This window comes from Python bivittatus, unplaced genomic scaffold (genome assembly GCF_059951505.1).
Source record: "Python bivittatus isolate LINGU-HERP-01145 unplaced genomic scaffold, Pbiv_v1 ctg000340_np1212, whole genome shotgun sequence".
NCBI classification, from domain to species: Eukaryota; Metazoa; Chordata; class Lepidosauria; order Squamata; family Pythonidae; genus Python; species Python bivittatus.
The window spans coordinates 613,448-632,500 of record NW_028277056.1 but is presented as its reverse complement, the minus strand read 5'-3'; the positions used below and the strand labels follow the sequence as shown (position 1 = coordinate 632,500).

The following is a 19,053-nucleotide window of genomic DNA, read 5'->3' as shown; positions in this document are numbered from 1 at the left end:
TGGGTGGGCCAGGACTACAACTCCCAGCATGCTGGCGGGCACACGTCCTGACGCCTTTGGCAGGGGCTGGCTTTTCTAAGGCACTTCTCCCATCTTCAGCAAATCAAGCTGATGAATGGTCTAGAGTCGGTCCAGGTGGGAAATCTTCTGCCCTCGTATCTGTTGTATGGCACTTTTATTTCCCAAGTTTCAATAAAAAGCCAATAAGAAGACTTGAGATGAGACTTCTGATGAATAGCAGATGTATTTTGATCAAGACACAGCTGGGTGACCCCAATCAACACATTAACAAGAGATGTTGATGGAACCACACCTCACAAAACAAACATCAGAGGCTTTATAGACATTTAAATCTGTAATCAGATAGTACCTCCCCTCACACCCATACAAGGGATTTTTGGGACGGTCTGAGCAAGTGAAAGGTGGTTCTTAGGAAGGTAAACTTAAATGTAACTTTTTCTTCTGGTTACCAAGGGAATGGCATACAAGATTTTTCTTATCTCTCTCTAGAATGCAGGGCCTCACAACTGTTGCAAAAAGCTTGGTACAACAAACAGCTTGTACTCGGCTAATTGCTTATTCGAAGACAATCGGGCATTCAGCAAAGAGATAAGGGGGGGGGGGGGGGAAGAAACCAGTGCTCTTTACAAAACAAAAGCAAGTTAACCCTTTAGAAATAAAATAGAGTGCACTGTTACAGGTATGGTTAAACATTATGTGAAGCATATATATACTGTATATATATAAAATATAAAATTGTGTATATATAGAATATAAAATTGTGTATCAAAATAATGCCCTTCACTGTCTTGATGACCAAGACCTCCTAGGCCCGGGGAGACATGAGCATTTCTAGAGCTCCAGAAAGCAGCCTTAGAAATCAGCCAGGACCAGGGCCAGGTGGGCAACGGTGGAGGAAGAAGGAGGCGCTCCCGGGCTGCCTGGGTGTGGAAAAGATGCGCTCCTTTCAGGGTTCGCTGGAGGAACCCCCAGCAGAAGGGCCAGTGGTGGCCTTTCCCAGTGCTCTCCGAGCCATGAAGCTCCAGGACCATTTGAGAACAGCCCTCTGGCTTTATGTCTTTAAGATGGGTGGCCATATCTGTTTTCTAATTCAATAAAGGTTGAACCCCTCGGTGTCACCAACAGTGCCTGGAGCCCATTTCCCGGTCCACCAATTAAGCGGCAATACTTCTCCGCTTTCCGCCTTCCCCGTCCAGGACAAAGAAGGCCAGCAGACACAGTTGGCAGCCACGCAGTGGCTGTCCTGGTTGCCGACGTGCTGCCCTGCAGGCCTGCTCTCCTGGATGGCTAGTCCTGACCCGGGAAGGCAGCTCTGCCCTTGTGCAAAGAAGCCCTGCTGCGGAGGGCCCAATGTGCCCACCAGAGCAAAGAGCGAGGCCTTCAGGGGAGTCTGCAGAAGGAGGTTTTCTGGTCCTGAGACAGAAAAGGCTTCTGTGCATCTGTCAAGGTCAACTTTCTCTCTCTCTTTGGTGGTCAGACCGCCGGGTGCACAGCTCAGGCACATAAGCAGTGGCAGAGAACAGACAGGAGAAGTCCAAACACCATGGGGTCGCCTGAGGGCTGGCCTGTGGGTCTGAAAGAGAGAAGCCCGAGCAGGAAGCCAGAAAAGGGAGTGGGGTCCTCTAGGCTGCAGGAGCGAGAGGCGATCGGACCAGGCGTGGAGCAGAGAAAGCAGCGCTGAGCGGCCAGATGGCCCACGATCCACGGCCGGGGCGGAGGAGGCCCCGGGAAGTCGCCGAGGCAGCCGAAGCCGGAGGAGGCATTGCAGAGAGACGGGAGAGGAAAAGTGGCACAGGGAAGCCCCGAGGACTTTGGATGGGGCAGAGCAAACCCCGAGCGCCCGGGCGCCGGGAAAGTGGGCCGGAGCGAGCTCAGGAGGAGGGGGGCAGAAAACCCAGTGCATTTACAGGCAGGAAAAGCGGTCAGCATCCCCAAGCTGTGCTGTGGATAAGTCAGTGGGGGGGAGGGGGGGAGGGAAGATGCTAGCGGCTAATCAGTTTTTTTATTTATTTATTAAATTTGTATGCCGCCCATCTCCCCCAGATAAAGTAAAAGGAGCTGGGGTTTGAGTCATTTAATTAAAACTGGGACTGAATGCTGAGAGTTAGATTTGGGCAGCGTGCTTGCATATCCGCTTGGTCAGTGTGGGTGTCTGGAAGTTCTTATCTGTACTCACCGGCGGGGGGGGGTCTTCAGCAGAGTCTTAAGTCCCGCCTGGATCTCCGGGTGCTTGCCAGCATTCCTCCCCCCCCCCGTCCCACCCCCTTTCCACGCAAAGCGGGGCTGCAGCAAAGTGGATTCCCAGCCAGAGCATCGGCTTTACTCCCCGAAAAGCTTCTGGGTCACGTGTGTGCCTGGGGATTTTCAGGCGGGCCAGAAAAAGAGGGCTCAGCTTGGAGACGTATCTGCCGGCCCACAGTGGCAAGAAGGACATCCTGGCAGCCGGAGAAAAGCCTCCCCGGCTTTCCTCCTACTCGAGAGGCCTTTGGAGACCCACCGGGCCCACCTTGGCCGCCCTGGAAGGAGGGGCCCGCAGCAGCTCTCCTTCGGGTCCAATGGATTATCCGCACCCAATTCGAGCTGGCTTCAGGCCAGGGCGTGGTACAGAGACAGCACCGATGACCTTTGGCGGAGCTGGGAGGGGGCGGTGCACCCATCCTAATGCCCCTTGATCACTCAGCGGCTTTCAATACGGTCAACCGTGGTATCCTTCTGGACTGGCTGCGGCAGTTAGGAGTGGGAGGCAGTGCGCTCCAGTCACCGACCTCCTTCCGCAGCGGTCGGGTCCACTCAGTGTTGATGGCGGGGGGAGAGCGCGTCTGCAGCCCCTCGTGTGGGGTGCCTCGGGGCTCGACGCTTTTCCCCCTCCTATCCACTGGGTGAGGTCATCCTCCAGTTCAGGGTGTAGTATGATCAGTATGCTGATGATGCCCAGCTTTACATCTCCATCCCAAGTGGCACAGGCAAAGCTCTGATGTCTTGACCCTGTGTCTGGAGGCTGTTTGGATCTCGATGGGGCAGAACAGACTTCAGCTCAGCCCAAGCAAGACTGAGTGGCTGTAGCCGCTTGGCCCCCCTAGGTCGAGGATGTCACCATCTGTGGTCTTGGGTGGGGCTGCGCTTCCCCAGTCAAGACTGCTGCACAACTTGGGGGTCCTTCTGGACTCACAGCTATCGCTTGAAGAGCAGGTGGCAGCTATGGCCAGGAGGGCCTGCGCACAGGTTCATCTTGTGTGCCAATTGTGCCCTTTCCTCAGTCAGGAGGCCCTTCAGTCACTCATGCCCTGGTCACCTCACAACTGGATTATTGCAATGCACTCTACATGGGGCTGCCCTTGAAGACCGCCCAGAAGCTATACCTGGTTCAAAATGCAGTGGTGTGAGCAGTAACAGGTGCCTCTCAATGTGCCCACGTGTCCACTGCTACGCAAGCTGCATTGGCTGCCAGTTGGCTTCCGAGTGCAATTCAAGGTGCTGGTTATTACCTGTAAAGCCCTGCGTGGCAGAGGGCCTGGATACCTGAGAGACCGCTGGTCTCCAACTATTTCTGCCCAAGCGGGACATTCCGGCAGAGCGGGTGTGCTCCGGGTCCCCCCCAGTAAACATTGCCGTCTTGTGGGACCTAGGAAGCCTGCCTGCTCTGTTGCTGCCCCACCCTCTGGGACAGGATCCTCCCACCCCACCCCACCCCCAGAGATAAGGATGGCGCCCTCCCTCCCAGGGTTCTGGAAAGCTTTGAAAACTGGCTTTGGTCCCAGGCCTGGGGTTGAGGTTTAACTTTTGTTCAACGGCTCCTGTTCTGTTTTGTTGATTTTGCTGTCAATTAGATTATTCTAGTCTGAGCTATCTGTCTGATTTAATGTTTTTAGCTGTTTTTATGTTTTCTCTAGTTTTGTACAACGCCCAGAGCCCACTGCAGTTGGGCAGCTAATAAATTTAAATACAAATACAAATCGTCGTCATCGACATCTTCCAAACAGTTCTACCATGCCCAGCCAGGAATCCTGCCCCTGTCCTCTGTCCGAGTTTCATGCAGCAAACTGAACCCAGGCCACTTCCACAACCTGCTCACGCTGGGCTTGTGGAGGAGGCAGGATCGGGGAAGAGATTTCTTGTGTGAACCCAGCTCTTTCAGGGTAGTTCAGGGTTGTTAGGTGACCCCGGCAAAAGGGGTGGGTCAGTCACCAGAGGGGGTGTGTGGATGAACACAGCGAGGGGTCCTCGCTGGTCAAGGGGTCTCAGGAAGGCACCTGTCATGTTGGTCAGGGGAAACCATCCCTGTGACCCTGCCAAGACCGTCTTCTGGCCGGCCATGGGAGGCAGAGCCTCTTCCAAACGCTTCCTTCCGTGGGAAAATTAGGGAAGTTTCTGACTGCATAGTTAAGCAGCATTATACGTGCAGCAGAGCGGCCCTTGGCACAGCCTGCATGGAGCACAGTAGAGATAAGAAACGGCTTAGTGCACGTCTTTCTAAAATGTCCTTATTGCATGCTTATCTTACTGAGACTTCATGCTTGACACCTACCTTGTAACCCATGACCAGCTTGTACTCCGAGTCTCTTTGTTCCTGTAGAGTAGATATGGCCTGTATTTTGCAGTGGGAGGGGGTCAACTCCCAGAATTCCCCAGCCAGCAGTGAGCAGAGAAGGAGAGTTGTACTTTTCCCCTCCCGCCTGCCAAGCCTGCAGCTGCCCGTGGCTCTCAACGCCCTCCTGGCACACACACGCTCAGCCAGATGCGTCGCTCTTTTTATCCGAGAGTGACCCTGAGCTGGGAGAGAGAGGATCGGTCCCCATGCCCTTCCCACGGAGGAAAGGGGGCTGTGGCTGAGCGGGCAAAGGACTAGGAGAAAGCTGGAGAGGTGAAAGACAACATGGGACCCCCGAAGTAGCAGACAAAGCACCCAGGAAACATGCTGGAAGCCCAGAAGGGACCTTCCAGAAGGAGCTTGCTTAGAGCCATTGTGGAAGCAGACCAGGTGCCTAAACAGGATCCGATCAGGAGGATCACCCATAAGAGCTGTCTTTTGGGATTCCCAGTAACTCTGCCCGATTCAAAGGTGGAACTGGGCTTGTTGGCTGGTCTTTGCTAATCAGCCAGCTACTGCTTGACAACCGCTGCTTGCTCCAAACAGGGATATGGGAAGGGAGGCAGATGACGTATGTAAGCAAATTTATACTAGTGCTTGCTTGGAGACTTTGTTGTCTCCTGATTGAGAATACCTGTAATCCCAGTTGCAATAAAGCAGCTTCAAAGCACTCTTCATCCATTGGTTTGTGGCCCACTGAGCTTAGGGGAATTCCCTCACAGCTTCTAGGACGGAGAGCTGTAATAGCTGGCAGTCAAATGCGGGTCTCAGCCGCCTTGGCTGTGGAAGGTTTGCTGTTCCAGGGGATCCTGGGGCACAACTCTGGAAGTGATTGCGAGTTGGGGGTGGGGGAGGAGGTCTGGAGAAGAGGACTGCATAGGACAGAGCTACCGATTGCAGACCGCTTTGGGGAAAAACTGAAAGGGGTGAAGGGAAAGATGATGTCTGGTCACCCAGTGGGAGGAAACGCCTCTCAGAGAAATGACCGACGAGAGAGAGGGAGCCAGCCAGCATAACTGACCCCCTTAATTATCTCTAAGTAGGAAGTAGGCATAGGAATGCTCATATTTCACCATCACTTGGCTACACACATAACCGAGTAGACTGGTGGGGGGCTTTACTTTGCTGGTAGAAACGCCTGGCGGCTGTGCATTGATCACATCTCTGTTGATTCTCCTTCTGTTTTAGTTTTATTGCCACTTCTCACTGCTTGCCAGGAAGAAAGTTGGGGAATAGGGAGAAGGGAATTGTCTGTGTTAGGTAAGCTGCTAGGATGTTGCACACACACACACAGGGAAAATGAAACTTGTTTTGTTTTGCTATGTTAATAATAAGGGAGAAAAAAAAAATCCAAAGAGGTCTCTTGGGTGCTGTCAGGCCCAGCCCAAGAACAACATGGAAACAGTCCAGCCAAGTTCAGTTCTTTTATTGCTTACACCATACAGACAGAATTTTGCCAGACTAAATCTGCACTATTGCAACTAGTGGATATACCCCGGGAGGTTCTAGGGAGGGGCTATCCTAAATCTCTTCCGCTTCCCACGCTCCTGCTCCGGACTGTGTTGTCTCTTGTCCTCCTCCCTCCCAACTCCTGGAATGTGCAACTTCCTTCCTGAGAACCTGGTGCTCCACTGCATTCCTTCACAGGTGCTGCATCTTGGATCCGATCTGAGGACCCCCCAGAGCCTTGCGACGGAGGTCTTCGGCATCAGCTGTTTTCATGGTGCTGCCCTGACAGTCACAGCCTTGCAGGGCTAAGGAGAGAGGAGGATGGGGGCGGGGGGGTCGCTCAAGCTGAGGACCTCCAGACAGGGGGAGTGAGCAGGGGCAGGGCGAGGTTTCTGCATGGATTGATGCCTGGGGTGCGGCCTAGAAATTCTTTTTCTTTTTCTCCACTTCTCTCTCTTCCAGCCCCACAGTTGCTGTCAGGAAGCATGTGTGCACTAAGCTGGCTTTCTGTTTCTTTTTTCTGACTGCTTTTAGGCTGCTAATGCTTTTATATTTGGGGCTTGTGGGTTAATGGGGAGTGTATTTTGGTTTGTCGTTTTTGGTTCAGCCCAGCCCACTTCCCCAGGAGTGAACGGATTTCCTGGTCTGCCAGACAACCAGAGAGGAAAGTTTGGGGGCTGGCTTATGTCTGTCTTCTAGTTTGAGGTCAGGTGTGCAGCACTGGAAATATTTTGGAAGATGATGTTGATGGAAAGGGAGGAGAGAAGGGAAGGTGGGGCCCAGCTACACTTGCCTCGTTGTCCCTTCGTCCCACTCTGACCTGAGAGGGGAGGAGACCAAATTATGTCTGATGAACTAAGCCAGAAATAGGTAAGCTGTGCAGCCACGGATCTGTTCTTAGAAAGAAAAGCATGTACAATTCAGGTTTAAAGCATCCTTAGCCACTGTGGGTAGAATAAGGCAGACATTTTCTGTTCAGATCCCAAAATGAGACTAAGCGGTGCTTCCCAGCTACTCCGGATATTCCAGTTCCTGTCCAGGCTGCAGAAGGGAGGGTCTGCAACCCTCGGGAAGACTTCGTGGGCTCTACAAACAGAGCCCTGCTACTTATATGTTCTCAGTGATGCTATAAAATCTATGCTGCATTCTCCCTTTTAAAAATCTGCTTTATAAAACACTACGTTGAAATCCAGCTTTCCTTATTTTTACCAGTTGAAAGACAAGCTCTTTAATCAGGAGCTTGTACTTCAGTGCTTCACTGCTAGGTGTTCTGGCTGTGGTCACCTGGTGTCCAGCAAACTCTGGTGCAAAGTATTAATACATATAGGTTTTTTACTTGCACCAAAAACATCAGGAAATGTTGGTCAAAGCTCCCCTTCCAGGGCTGAACAAATGCAGAATTCTTTTCCGGATCTCCCTGGTCCTCACTCCGTAAATGACTGGGTTGAGCATTGGAGGCAGAATGATATAGAGGTTGGCAATGAGGATGTGGGCAAAGTGGGGAATGTTATGTCCAAAGCGGTGGGTGAGGAAGGAGAAGAAGGCTGGTGTGTAGAAGACAAAAATTACAGCAACGTGGGAGCCACAGGTGCTCAAGGACTTGAGCCGGGCCTCCCTAGAAGGGAGATGGAAAACCGCCTTTAGGATTAGCACATAGGACCCAAAAACAAAGGCTAAACTCAGCATAAGAAAGGCAATAGTAAATAAGCCATAGGCGCTGTTCACCCGGATATCTGCACAGGCCAGCTGGGCAATGCCCATGTGCTCACAGTATGTATGTGCGATGATGATATGGGCATTGCAGAAGGGCAAGCGGAGAGTCAACAAAGCCATGGGAATTACAAGAATTGTTGGTGGCAACACCACAACAACACATATCCAGGTCACCTGCTCCTTGGTCAGGATGGTGGTATATCTCAGAGGGTCACAGATGGCCACGTACCTGTCAAAGGCCATGGCCAAGAGCACCGCAGATTCCATCCCTGTGAAAGTGTGGATGAAGAACATCTGGGCCAGGCAGGCACCAAAAGTGGTCTCCCCCAGGCCAAACCAGAAAATGGCCAGCATCTTGGGCAGGGTGGAGGTGGAGAGACCCAGGTCTATGAAGGAGAGCAGGCAGAGGAAGTAGAACATGGGCTGGTGGAGGCTGGCTTCCATCTTCACAACAAAGAGGATGGTGACGTTCCCCAGAAGAGCAATAACATACCCAGCACAGACAGGGATGGAGAGCCAGGGATGGAGAGGCTCCAGTCCCGGCACACCAAGCAAGATGCAGGTGGGAGAATGAAAGTGGGAGTTATTAGATGTGGACATTCCCCCAGATCTCAGTGGAGGGAAAGTCACTTTATCCTTGCCGATAAGAAAAACAGGCCAGCATGTTCCAGCACTGGACTTTAGACACAGATTGCGACAAGCAGCAGCCGTGCAAACGAGGAGCAACCAGCCCAGTGTGAAAAGGACCCTGGAAGCAACGGGAAATAAGAATCATGGAAAGGAAGGAGATAGAGAGCTTCTCCATCTCTGGAGGCACAAGAGGGAAGGTCTTACACCTCTGTAAAGAGCGGGGAGCACCCCTTTTGGGAGGGCAGGAAAACAGCCTCTATGAATCGCTGAAGATAACCCTCCTTATTCTGTGTTGCGTGCATAGAATCCAAAGGTTGAAAGGGACCCCGGAGGTCTGGGCAAGAAACCTCTTCTGCCCCAGACAAATGGCCCTCCAACCTTTGTAGGCCTCCGGTGAGGGAGCCCCAGAACTCCAGAAGGCAGGCTGTCCCGCTGCTTTGTAGCGCTCATGGTCAGGAAATCCCTCCTTATTTTGAGGCTGGATCTCCCTCTATAAAACTGCACCTGTTGGTTCTTGTCCTGTGCTCAGGCACTACAGAGAATAAATCTACAGGGGGTTTCCCTGTGACATCTTTCATGTATTGGAAGACTGCTGCCCCTCAGCCTTTTTTCTTTAGGTTAAATGTACCAAGCTCCTTCAAGCACTCTCTGTAGGATGTAGCCTCGGAGCTCCTCCCGGCACCCTTTCTGGTTCCTCACCAGCCTCTCCTCGTCCTTCGCTTTAGCCTTCATGCTCCGTCCTTTTAAGCTCTGCTACCAGGTTCTGCTCCTGCTCTGTTTTTAGCAGCACCTTCCTATCTCAGACATCCCTATTTTGCTCCTCAAGTTCTCCGGAGCTCAGTTATTTGTCCAAACAGACCTCTTTAAACTTCTCCCATTTCCCCTTCCATAGGATCAGATGCACCTGGGCTTTCAGGAACCCTGACCCCTCTTGGGCTTGTTTATGCTTCAGGATTTCGGGCCATTTATTCTGCCCACCTTTCACCTGAGCTCAGTAACACCTGTCCTCTTGAAATCCAAGATAGCTGACTGACTTCTCCAGCCCTCCTCCCCATTGGCTTTAATGCCAGCATGATGTGGTGGTCAGTTCTGCCCCGGTGCCTGACACCTTCCATCTGTTGATTGCTTCCTCTCTCCTGCTCAAGGTTACTTATGGGACAGCTGACCCCTTGTTTCTTCCATCTTCTGAAACATGAAATAGTCAGCAAGAGAGATGAAAAACCTATTGGACCCCGGTAACTTGCTCCAGAGCCAGTTCCCCAGCAGATCCTGGGAGAGGGGAGGTCTCCCTTTACCACAGTTTGCCCTCCTGAAAACTTGCTGAGTGGACTTAGAAAGTGGTTCCCGAAAGCTCTGCCTGGGTGGGGGCCTCTAGCAGAGTCCCCCAAGGGCATCCCCTGGTTTCTTCCTCCTTTTCCTCTGACCCAGATGCTTTCCACAGGAGGACCTCCAGATTTGAGATCATGACTTTCTGTAGAGGTCCACAGCTTCTTCACCTCCATTTTTGTTGGGTCGATTTCTTTTGACTATCCCTTGATGCCCAAATGGTCATATTTACTTTCCCAAGTCAGGATTTTTAGTTGGCTGGCTAACCACGCTCAGTGCATTCAGGTACTGACCCTGGAGATCAGGCACCCCAGTATTTATTGGTCTCCGTACCATCACGGCTTGAGGATTTCTGAGCATCATTTCCTCCCGTTCCACTCCCATGTGCAGCCACCTTCCTGAGGTACAGAACTTCTCTACCTGAATCTGGGGTCCACCTTCCTCCCCCTTCCGGTTTAGTTTAAACCTTCCCGGTTAACTTTGGACTGGCGTAGAGCAAGACCAGTTGCCAGGTGGAAACAGAGCAGAACCACCCAAGGCCAGCATTCCCATCTCTCAGCCGCTGCCGCTGCCCTCAGCCTGGTTCCCAAGACACAGATATGCCTAAGGGGGGAAATTCACAGCCTCCTGGCTTCTAGACTTGTGCCTTTAACCATTAAATCATTACTACCTATAGATCTTTCTTTGCTCCGCGAGGTCAAGATCAAGCCTAGGGACCAGCAGCAACTAGAGTTCCCATCATCCAGCAGCTGCCTGTGCCCTTGCCCAGACCCCTCCTGGCCTCTCCAGCCCTTGCCCTGCCCGCTCACCTGGAAAGAGCCCCTGCCAGGCGGGCTCAGCCATGGAAACTGACGGCTGGTCTGCCCGAGGGGAGGGTCTGCCAGTGGCTGCATCCCAGACTGCGGGTCCCTTGCATCTGCTCGCCTGGCTGCGCAAGGAGCAGCTTTTATGGCCTGGAGCTCTCCGGGGGGCATCTTTGGGGGCTGAGTTGCACAGAGGATCGCGCAAGGCCATCTTGCGCCCACGTTCCCAAGGCCTTGAGTCTTTCCCCAAGGACAGCAGGATCACAGCTGCCACACCAGAGACCGGGCAGGAAGTGGCAGGGTGGGTGTGAATTAACGGCTGGACGTTGCAAGGCAAGAAATGTGCAGGTTGATATGGAGAGATTAGAAGTTTTGTAGGATAGAAACGATGGAAATTCCATACACGCATGCACGCATGAAAACAAATCCATCACGCTGTTCCTTTTCAGGTCACGTGATGGGAAGTCCGGAAAAGAAATAGGAGAGAGTGAGGCAAAGGCGCTCACATCCCTCCTGCTTTCTGCATGTGGAGTAATGGACAGTCAGCCTGATGACCTGCGGCCTGGCCATTTAATAGCGCTGGCTGAGGCAGTCTCACCACTCTTGCTGTGGGAACCTGCCTTCCTAAATGCCTCACCGGGATACTTCCAGGGATACTCTCTAGTCCTGTGAGAAAGGGACAGGGAGCCAATTGAAATCCCCACCTGTGTGGCCAAAAACCAGGCATTTCACACCAATCACTGTTTCACTGAACTGGCGTGGTCTCCTCTGAGTCCTCTGCGTCCGGGGCTGAAGAGGCGGACCAGGCAGACCGTCAGCAACCAGCAGCAGGTTCAGGAGAACCTGAGCAGGTGAGACTGATAATGAGGGCCAGATTTTGGCAGGGTACCCAGCCCAAGGTCATGATGGCAGCTATGAAGGGCTTGGCAAAGGCCATTCGCCCATCTCCTTGAAAGGAGAGGGCAGGAATGTCCCTAACCAAGCCATGCCAGCCCCTGGGGCTGCATAAGAGCAACCTCCAAGCCCTTGGCCCTCTATTGAACCAACTCTCCAGTGTTGGACATACATGAATTCCAGTCCTATGTTCAGACTCTGAGTGTGAGAAGATGGACCAGTGTGTGGAACTCTTGCTTTTCTGCCATCGCCTCACCTTGTTTTCCCCAGACTTACAGTCTGTTGTTGCCTTGCCTTCTAGCCTGGCCTCTTGACTCCTACATCTACGACTCTGGGCTGGTCTTTGTGGACTTCTGGCTTTGGGTCCCTCAACCTGAGTGGGCACTAGCGGCACTATATCCTGACTGTAGGGCAAGTCCCACCTCCCCTGCATTGCTCCCAGAACTTATGTGTTAGCCCAAGCATTGCATCTGCTTGCTTAGATGTTTGAGTTACAAACCCTATTGTTAAACCAGCCGCAAACTCGCTACTGTGTGATTGCTCAGTCTGGAACAGGACAAAAGGCAACCCAGCCCAGGTGGCAAGAAACCTGGGAAGAAGCGGTTCAACAATTCACAGGGCCTCCCCCTGAATGAACTCACTATAGATCAGTTTTTCAACCTTGGCAACTTTAAGATGTGTGGACTTCAACTCCCAGAATCCCAGCATGGCTGCACTGGGAATTCTGGGAACTGAAGTCCATACATCTTAAAGTTGCCGTGGTTGAAAAACACTGCTGTAAATTAAGGCGGGGCATTCCACTTGCAGATTCTGGGGAGCTTCACCCCAGACTGGTATTAAAGACACTATCTTGATATCTGGGACATTCTTGCTTGCTTGATCTTGCCCAGCCATGTGCGGTTGGCACCCAGCCAGATGTGGCTGGGGCATCAGATCTTGCAAAGCCACGTCCAGGTGTATGTCAGCAGGGGTCATAGACATTTGAGAGTTTTTAGCAAGTTGTGGAGGGTTGGTAGTCTTGAAGTGGAGTCAGGAAGTCCAGTCGCACGGGGAGCTGCAAACTGGGGCTGTGTGGATCAGCAGTTATGGGATCTGGCGGAGCACAGCACCTCTGAGGCAGCCTCTGGGAGGCAGAGCCGTCTGGCAGCCTGTGGTGAGTATAGAGGATGGCCTTGATGGACAGAGGGAAAATCCATTGCCAAGGCAACAATCAGGTAAATGAGGCTTGAGCCTGGGCTAAGAAAGTGGTTTATAAAAACACTGCAGACAGCTACCCCCTGCCCCCCATTCACATGAAGATAAAAGAGGGAGGAGGGGAAGCACCTTCTGTTACTCTAACTGTTCTAATAAAAGTAGCTCTAGGTCTACACTGTGTCTGTTTCCTAGTCTGGTCTACCTGATAGGGCTGACAGCCTGAGGGAGATGGAGATCAGCGGGGTCTGCAGGTCAGAAGGCTTGGGCAGCAGAGACAGTGGTCAGGCGATGCTTGGCTGGACTCCAGAGGCACTGCCAATCAGCTGTGAGAGGTCTTCCTTTAACTGGCTTTTAATTTGTATTGTTTTAGTCTTTGGATGACCACCTTGCAGCTGCCTAGTTTATAATATGTTTTTATGTTGCATTTTATTGTATGTGCTTTTATACAGACTGTAGTTTTAAAATGTTTTATTGTAAACTGCTCAGAGTGCTTTGGCTATTTTACAGTTCTAAAGAAATTTTTAACAAGATAAAAACAATATTAGAAAAGAAACAAAGAAAATAAGAAAGAACAGTGAATATGTAAGAAAGAAAATAGAAAAAGAAATACAGGTAGCCCTTGACTTATGACTCCAATTGGGACCAGAACTTCAGACGCTAAGTGATGTGGTTGTAAAGCGAGATGTCACGTGACCACATCACTTAGCGACTGCAGTCCTGGCAATTCCCCTTGCCATTGTTAAGCTAATTCCACCTTTTGTTAGCCAAGTACCCACCCCAGTCCAAGCCATTCTGGGCTTGGCCCTCCCAGTCCTGAGCCTCAGTAAAGTAAGGGAGTACCTCCGACTTCCAGGGGTGGCTGCAGCTTTGCACTGCGCTGCAGCTCAGGGGCTTCTTGCAGCCCTAGAGCTGTGCAGTTCTGGGGCTGCTTGCTGCCCCACAAGGCAGGGTCCAGGGTGGCCAAAAGGGCAGAGATGGGGGTGATAGGTGGGTGAGGGGACTTGAAGTGTCTCTGTGGTTGTAAGTGTGGGCAGGTTTCCAAGTACCCGCATTTTGATCACATGACTGCAGGAATGCTGCAGTGGCCGTAACTTCGGGCACGGGTCGTAAGTCTCTTCGTTCAGTACTGTTGTAACTTTGAATGATTGTGAATGAATGATCATAAACTGTGGACTACTTGTAGAAAAGAAAAAGAAAAAGAAAGAAAAAGATTATAAAGAAGCAGCTTCCAATCTTTTTGACAGTGGTTATAAATGCATTTATATTTTACCCTCTCTAAGGTTACATCACCATTTCCTTCTTTCCATAAGCTACCTTTTCTAACCCTCAAACCCATAAATCACAAGTTCATTTTTCTTTTTTCGCAACAAAAAGTCCATAAGGGGTTTCCAGTCATGGAAACGGTTTTAAAAATTCTAATAAATAAATGCAATATAATGGCTGCAGCGGTGGATTTCTGCTAACAAGAACGATGCTGAGGAACTGGAAAGAGTGCAGAGAAGATGGTGAAGGGCTTGGAGACTCTATCCTATGAAGAACGGTTAAGGAACTGGGCCTGTTTAGCCTAAGGAAGAGAAGGCTACGGGGAGACATCATAGCGACCCAATCTTTGAAGGGAAGAGGGGATGGATTTGTTCTCCAGAACTGCCGAGGGTAGGAGAAGAACCAACCGGTGGAAGCTTAACAGAGAGAGATCCAAACTTGAAATAAAGAGGAATTTCCTGACCGTGAGAGCTACGAAGGAGTGGGACGGCCTGCCTCCTGAAGCATGGGGGCTCCATCCCCGGAGGTTTTCAAATAAAGGCCCGGCAGCCATTTGTCTGCAGTGGCCTGAGGATTCCTGTCCTTGGCAAGGGGGTGGGCTAGAAGATCCTTTGTCTATGAATAACAATCAGCACCCTCTGTGTCTCCATGTCCTTGTATTGCTTTTCAAAGGAGGTTATTGTGCCATCTTCCCACTTTGAGGGATGCTGAGGGGTCTTTTCCTTGCCATGCAGTCCTGGGCAGGGGCAAAGTAATGAGGGGTCTTGCTACTGTCTTTGATCAGTTTTCTGTATGGAACTAGGCAACCCTGAGACTTGCTCTCGCCTCAGTCAGGCTCCCAGACCAGCAACTCACTGTAATTTGCCGGCTTGGGAAATGAACCATTGTTTGGATATTATCTAATATCCTTTCTGTTAACGAGCTCCGATGGGGGAGTAAACGCCAGAAAACTCCAGCTCTGCCACTGGGGGGAGAGCGAGCATTCCCGCAATCTGAATTGCAAGACAGAAATGCCCGAGCAATAAAAGGCCAGTTCTGCAGCAACCGCGATGTTCTCCAGAGTCGGGGAAGAACATCAGTTCCCCGCTTGGCAGTTGATGCCATCGTCATCGCTGGCTCCACTCTGGATCTGCCTGGTATCTGCGCTGAGAGGGAGGCAAGCCCTTTGGGTCTCTGGGGCTCCTTGTGCAAAGGACCTGGGATCTGTAGGAGTGACCGAAACCCCCCCAAGGCCACCGAAGCGGTGGGGAAGGACCAGTTGTAAGCTGCCTGGCTGATGACTCCTGCACCCTCCTTGCAGAGAAAGCGCCAGCGTGCAGCGTGTCTGGAGTGGACGGGTGATCGCTTTCCACCTCCCAGGTCAGTCTCTGGGCAGAACGGCTCGCGTCTAGCTCAGCGGCAGAGAAACAGAAGGGAGGGAGCAGCATTGGGTACGGGGGGGGGTAAGTGTCCACGGTCCTAGTTTTAAAACGTGAATATTTCTCTGCCCTGTATCCCCGGTTCTCTGGGCCACAGACCTCAACTTAAAAAAAAGGTGAAGCAAATACAATAAAATGAGACCTATGGAACAAAATGAAGACCGTTCCTCTCCCCGCAACCCGCGTGCTCTGGTAGATGCTGCAACTAAGCCATGTCGGATTAGCCTGGCTCTGTCTGGGGCCATTCCCTAATGCAGGGCCCTGTTGAGAAGGTCTCCTTCCACCCATGTCTCCACAGAAGGTGGAGTCTCCTTGGCAGATCCTCGTATCTGGGGAAGGGCAAGCTGGTTTCTCCCCAGATACCAACACCTTTCTGCAATTTCTCTTTGGGGAACTGGGCCCACGGAAACCCACCCAGGTGAGACAGGGACCTCCTCGCTCATACAGCTGGTCCCACAGCATTTCATGCAAGCTTCCCCCTCCTCCCCAGCCCACAGTCTGCCTCCTTAGAAACTGAATTTCGAGGCGCCGGGTCACCCCATGTTGCTATCAGATCCTACATTCCTGCAGTAAAGGTCATGCTATAATTTACATTGCCTTTGTAAGCTTATCTGTCATTTCTGAGGGTATATAACCTGTGGCCTTGCAGGCTTTGGGGCCCTCCCGCGCTCCTTTGGTGAGGAGCCTAGACTGCTGTAGTTGTGCGTGCCAAGAAAAGAGGTTTTGTGGCATCTGTCTCAAGACACGGGTTCCTCCCTTAAGTGGGCATTTCCCCCACAGCTCAAACTCAGTTGTGTTGGATTCCCGGTGGTTAGATGGGCACTTCCAAGTGCTTTTCTTGCAAAATAATATGGATATTATTATCCTGTCTGTGCTCCTGTCCTCTGAAGATGCCGGTCACAGATGCTGGCGAAACGTTAGGAACCAAAACTTCCAGAACACGGCCACACAGCCCGGAAGACCCACATCAGCCATAATATGGATATTGCTTGCCACTGCCTTCTTCTGGGGTTTGGTAAACAAATGACTCCCAGGCAGCCTATAGGTGCAGAAATTCTGGATGGTCTCTCACCCAAGAGATACTAGGGCCAGCCCATCAGACAAGATTGGCTGACTCTACTTTCTGTCTATTATCTCTCTCTCTCTCTCTCTCTCTCTCTTATCTATCTATCTATCTATCTATCTATCTATCTATCTATCTATCTATCTATCTATCTATCATCTCTATCTCTCTATCATCATCTGTATCATCTACCTATAACATCTACCTATCTACTTATTTACCTATCTACCTATCTACCTTCATACACATACAGCTGGTAGCATGTGCATAAATGAGCTAATGCACGTGTACAATTGCCTAGTGCAACCATTCTGGCACTCAACTAGAGAATGGCTGAGTGTCATAGAGAAGTTGCCGTGTCTAAAGTCATGACCTAAATTCTCGTCACCCTCAGCCCTTTCCCTCTCCTTGATATAATCCTCCTTTCCTCCTGTCCAAGGGCAACTTTGACTGATGTACCTCTGTAGATGAACATGCACGATGCAGCACATCAAGTCTGGTGCTCCTATGAATGCCACGGCCACGCTTCATGATGCCTTTACCCTCCTGGGCATCCCAGGGCTCGAATCCCTGCACACCTGGCTTTCCATCCCCTTCTGCTCCATGTATGTGGTGGCCCTGCTGGGGAACGTTGGCCTTCTTCTCACAATCAAGATGGAGCCCAGTCTGCATGAGCCCATGTACCTCTTCCTATGCATGCTTTCCCTCACAGACCTGGTGCTCTCCTCCTCCACCCTGCCCAAGCTACTAGCCATCCTCTGGTTTGGGAGGAAGGACATCAGCTTCAATGCCTGCCTGGCCCAGATGTTCTTCATCCACTCCTTCACTGCCATGGAGTCTGGCTTCTTTCTGGCCATGGCGTACGACCGCTATATGGCCATTTGTAACCCTCTGCACCACGCGACTGTCCTCACCAATGCCCTTCTAGCCAAGGTGGGGCTGGCTGTGGTGGCTCGGGGCCTAGTGCTGTTCCTCCCACACCCACTCCTGGTGCGCCGGCTGCCCTTCTGCAAGTCCAGGGTCATCGTCCACAGCTACTGCGAGTTCATGGCTCTGCTGAAACTCGCTTGTGCAGATGCGGCAGCCAGCGGAGGCTATAGCCTCACCCTGGCTTTCCTCATCGGAGGCTTCGATGTCTGCTTCATCAGTCTCTCCTATGGCCTGATCCTGCGCACGGTCTGCCACTTGCCTTCCAAAGAAGCCAGCCTCAAGGCCCTGGGCACCTGCGGCTCACACATCTGTGTCATCCTCGTCTTTTACACAACAGCCGTCTTCTCCTTCCTCACCCACCGCTTTGGCCACAATGTCCCCCATTCTGTCCACATCCTCATTGCTAATATGTACCTCGTAGTTCCACCTACGCTGAACCCCATCATCTATGGTATACGGACTAAGAAGATCCGGGACAGGGTGCTGCGACTCTTTTCTTCAGGGGGCACTGATGCCTTTTGACCTTGCCAAGCACTGTTGCAACTGTTGGCTGAAGGGTCACCTCCCCAAGAAGATCTGTCACCCAACAGAGTTTTGGAGGTTGTCACCTTGAAGTCCACCAGAGATCCTAAGCAACCAGTTAGGCCACAATTAACAAGCTCTTTAAGCACTGCCAGATCAGCACTAGCTTCAACAACCCCACCGCCACTTTTTCCAGCACCAAGATTTGGTCCTGGATGGAGAAATGCTTCAGGAAGAGAAATGTCCACTGCTGATCCTCCCTGAGCCAGAACTGAACCCAAAGCCAACATCTCTCACTGACAGCTCTTGCCTTGCAACTCATCTCTAAACAAATGTCCTGAAGCTTTGGGGTCCTGTTTTCCCTAGCCCCTGCACCTCACCTGGCCAGCCTTATAGCAGAGCAAGTGAGTATGAGAGAGAGAGGAAGAAGCTTAAGCAACTGTAATTAATAAAGCTTTATAAGTTATCATAGGGTCTCTTTGTGCTGCGCGTTTCCTTGAGAGTTTCATCACTGCATGAGATCCTGAACCCCTCTCTCTCTGTTGAAAATGTGAGCGAACCCTCTGAGAATTTGCCCCCCCCAAAGAGACGCACCCTCTCAAGTCCCCCTGCCCAGCAGACCTCCATACGACCTAGGCCTTCATGTCAGCCGCTCCCATGAAGCCCCCTTGCCATTTGGGCTCGGGAACTGAGGAGGCGCCCCTACGTTCTCGTGCTTGGTTCAGCCTTCCCACCACTATGCCCGGGCGACCTGCGGAGGAATGTGGAGGTCGGCCTGAAGGGAATCTGTGGCAGCCATTACAAAAACTTCCACGGAGCTCAGGAAGGCAGGAAGGGTTGAGGAAGGAACTCAAGACCGCCCTGCCTTGGCTCTCGAGGGAGGGAATGAGAAATGCGGCCAGGCCTTCTCTTATTTCAGCCTTTCTCAGTGAAGCAGAGTTCCAGCATTTCTTCTGGAGTCTGGTCCACCTCAAAGGGCTTACACTACCCATGGGTTGAGGAGGGCTCCAGAAAGCCAGAGGAGGGAGGGGCAAGAGTGGATGGGCGGGGCATGAAGGCGCACTGAGTGCCAAGGGGACTGATCGGCACTAAAGAAGTCCATTGAGGAGGTTGGGCCATAGAGAGAGAACAGGAATGAGGACTGAAGCCGCAGTTGCGAAACAGTAATTGGCTGATTAGCAAGAACAAACCAGCCAACAAGCCCAGTTTCACCTCTGAATTGGGCACAGTTACTGGGAA

The 19,053-nt window shown here is 51.7% G+C and overlaps 2 protein-coding genes across 2 annotated transcripts; one reads left to right on the top strand and one right to left on the bottom strand.

The window, feature by feature from the left end:
• Positions 1–7,408: 7,408 nt before the first annotated feature.
• On the bottom strand, positions 7,409–8,371 carry LOC103067071 (olfactory receptor 52E4-like). The gene has a single exon (XM_007445423.2). It carries the CDS (start codon positions 8,369–8,371, stop codon positions 7,409–7,411), a length of 963 nt encoding a protein of 320 aa, XP_007445485.2.
• Positions 8,372–16,842: 8,471 nt separating this feature from the next.
• LOC148216012 (olfactory receptor 52P1-like) lies at positions 16,843–18,336 on the top strand. Its single transcript, XM_088140833.1, has one exon. The coding sequence runs from the start codon at positions 16,843–16,845 to the stop codon at positions 17,812–17,814; it is 972 nt and encodes a 323-aa protein (XP_087996959.1). The 3' UTR covers positions 17,815–18,336.
• The last annotated feature ends 717 nt before the right edge of the window (positions 18,337–19,053 follow it).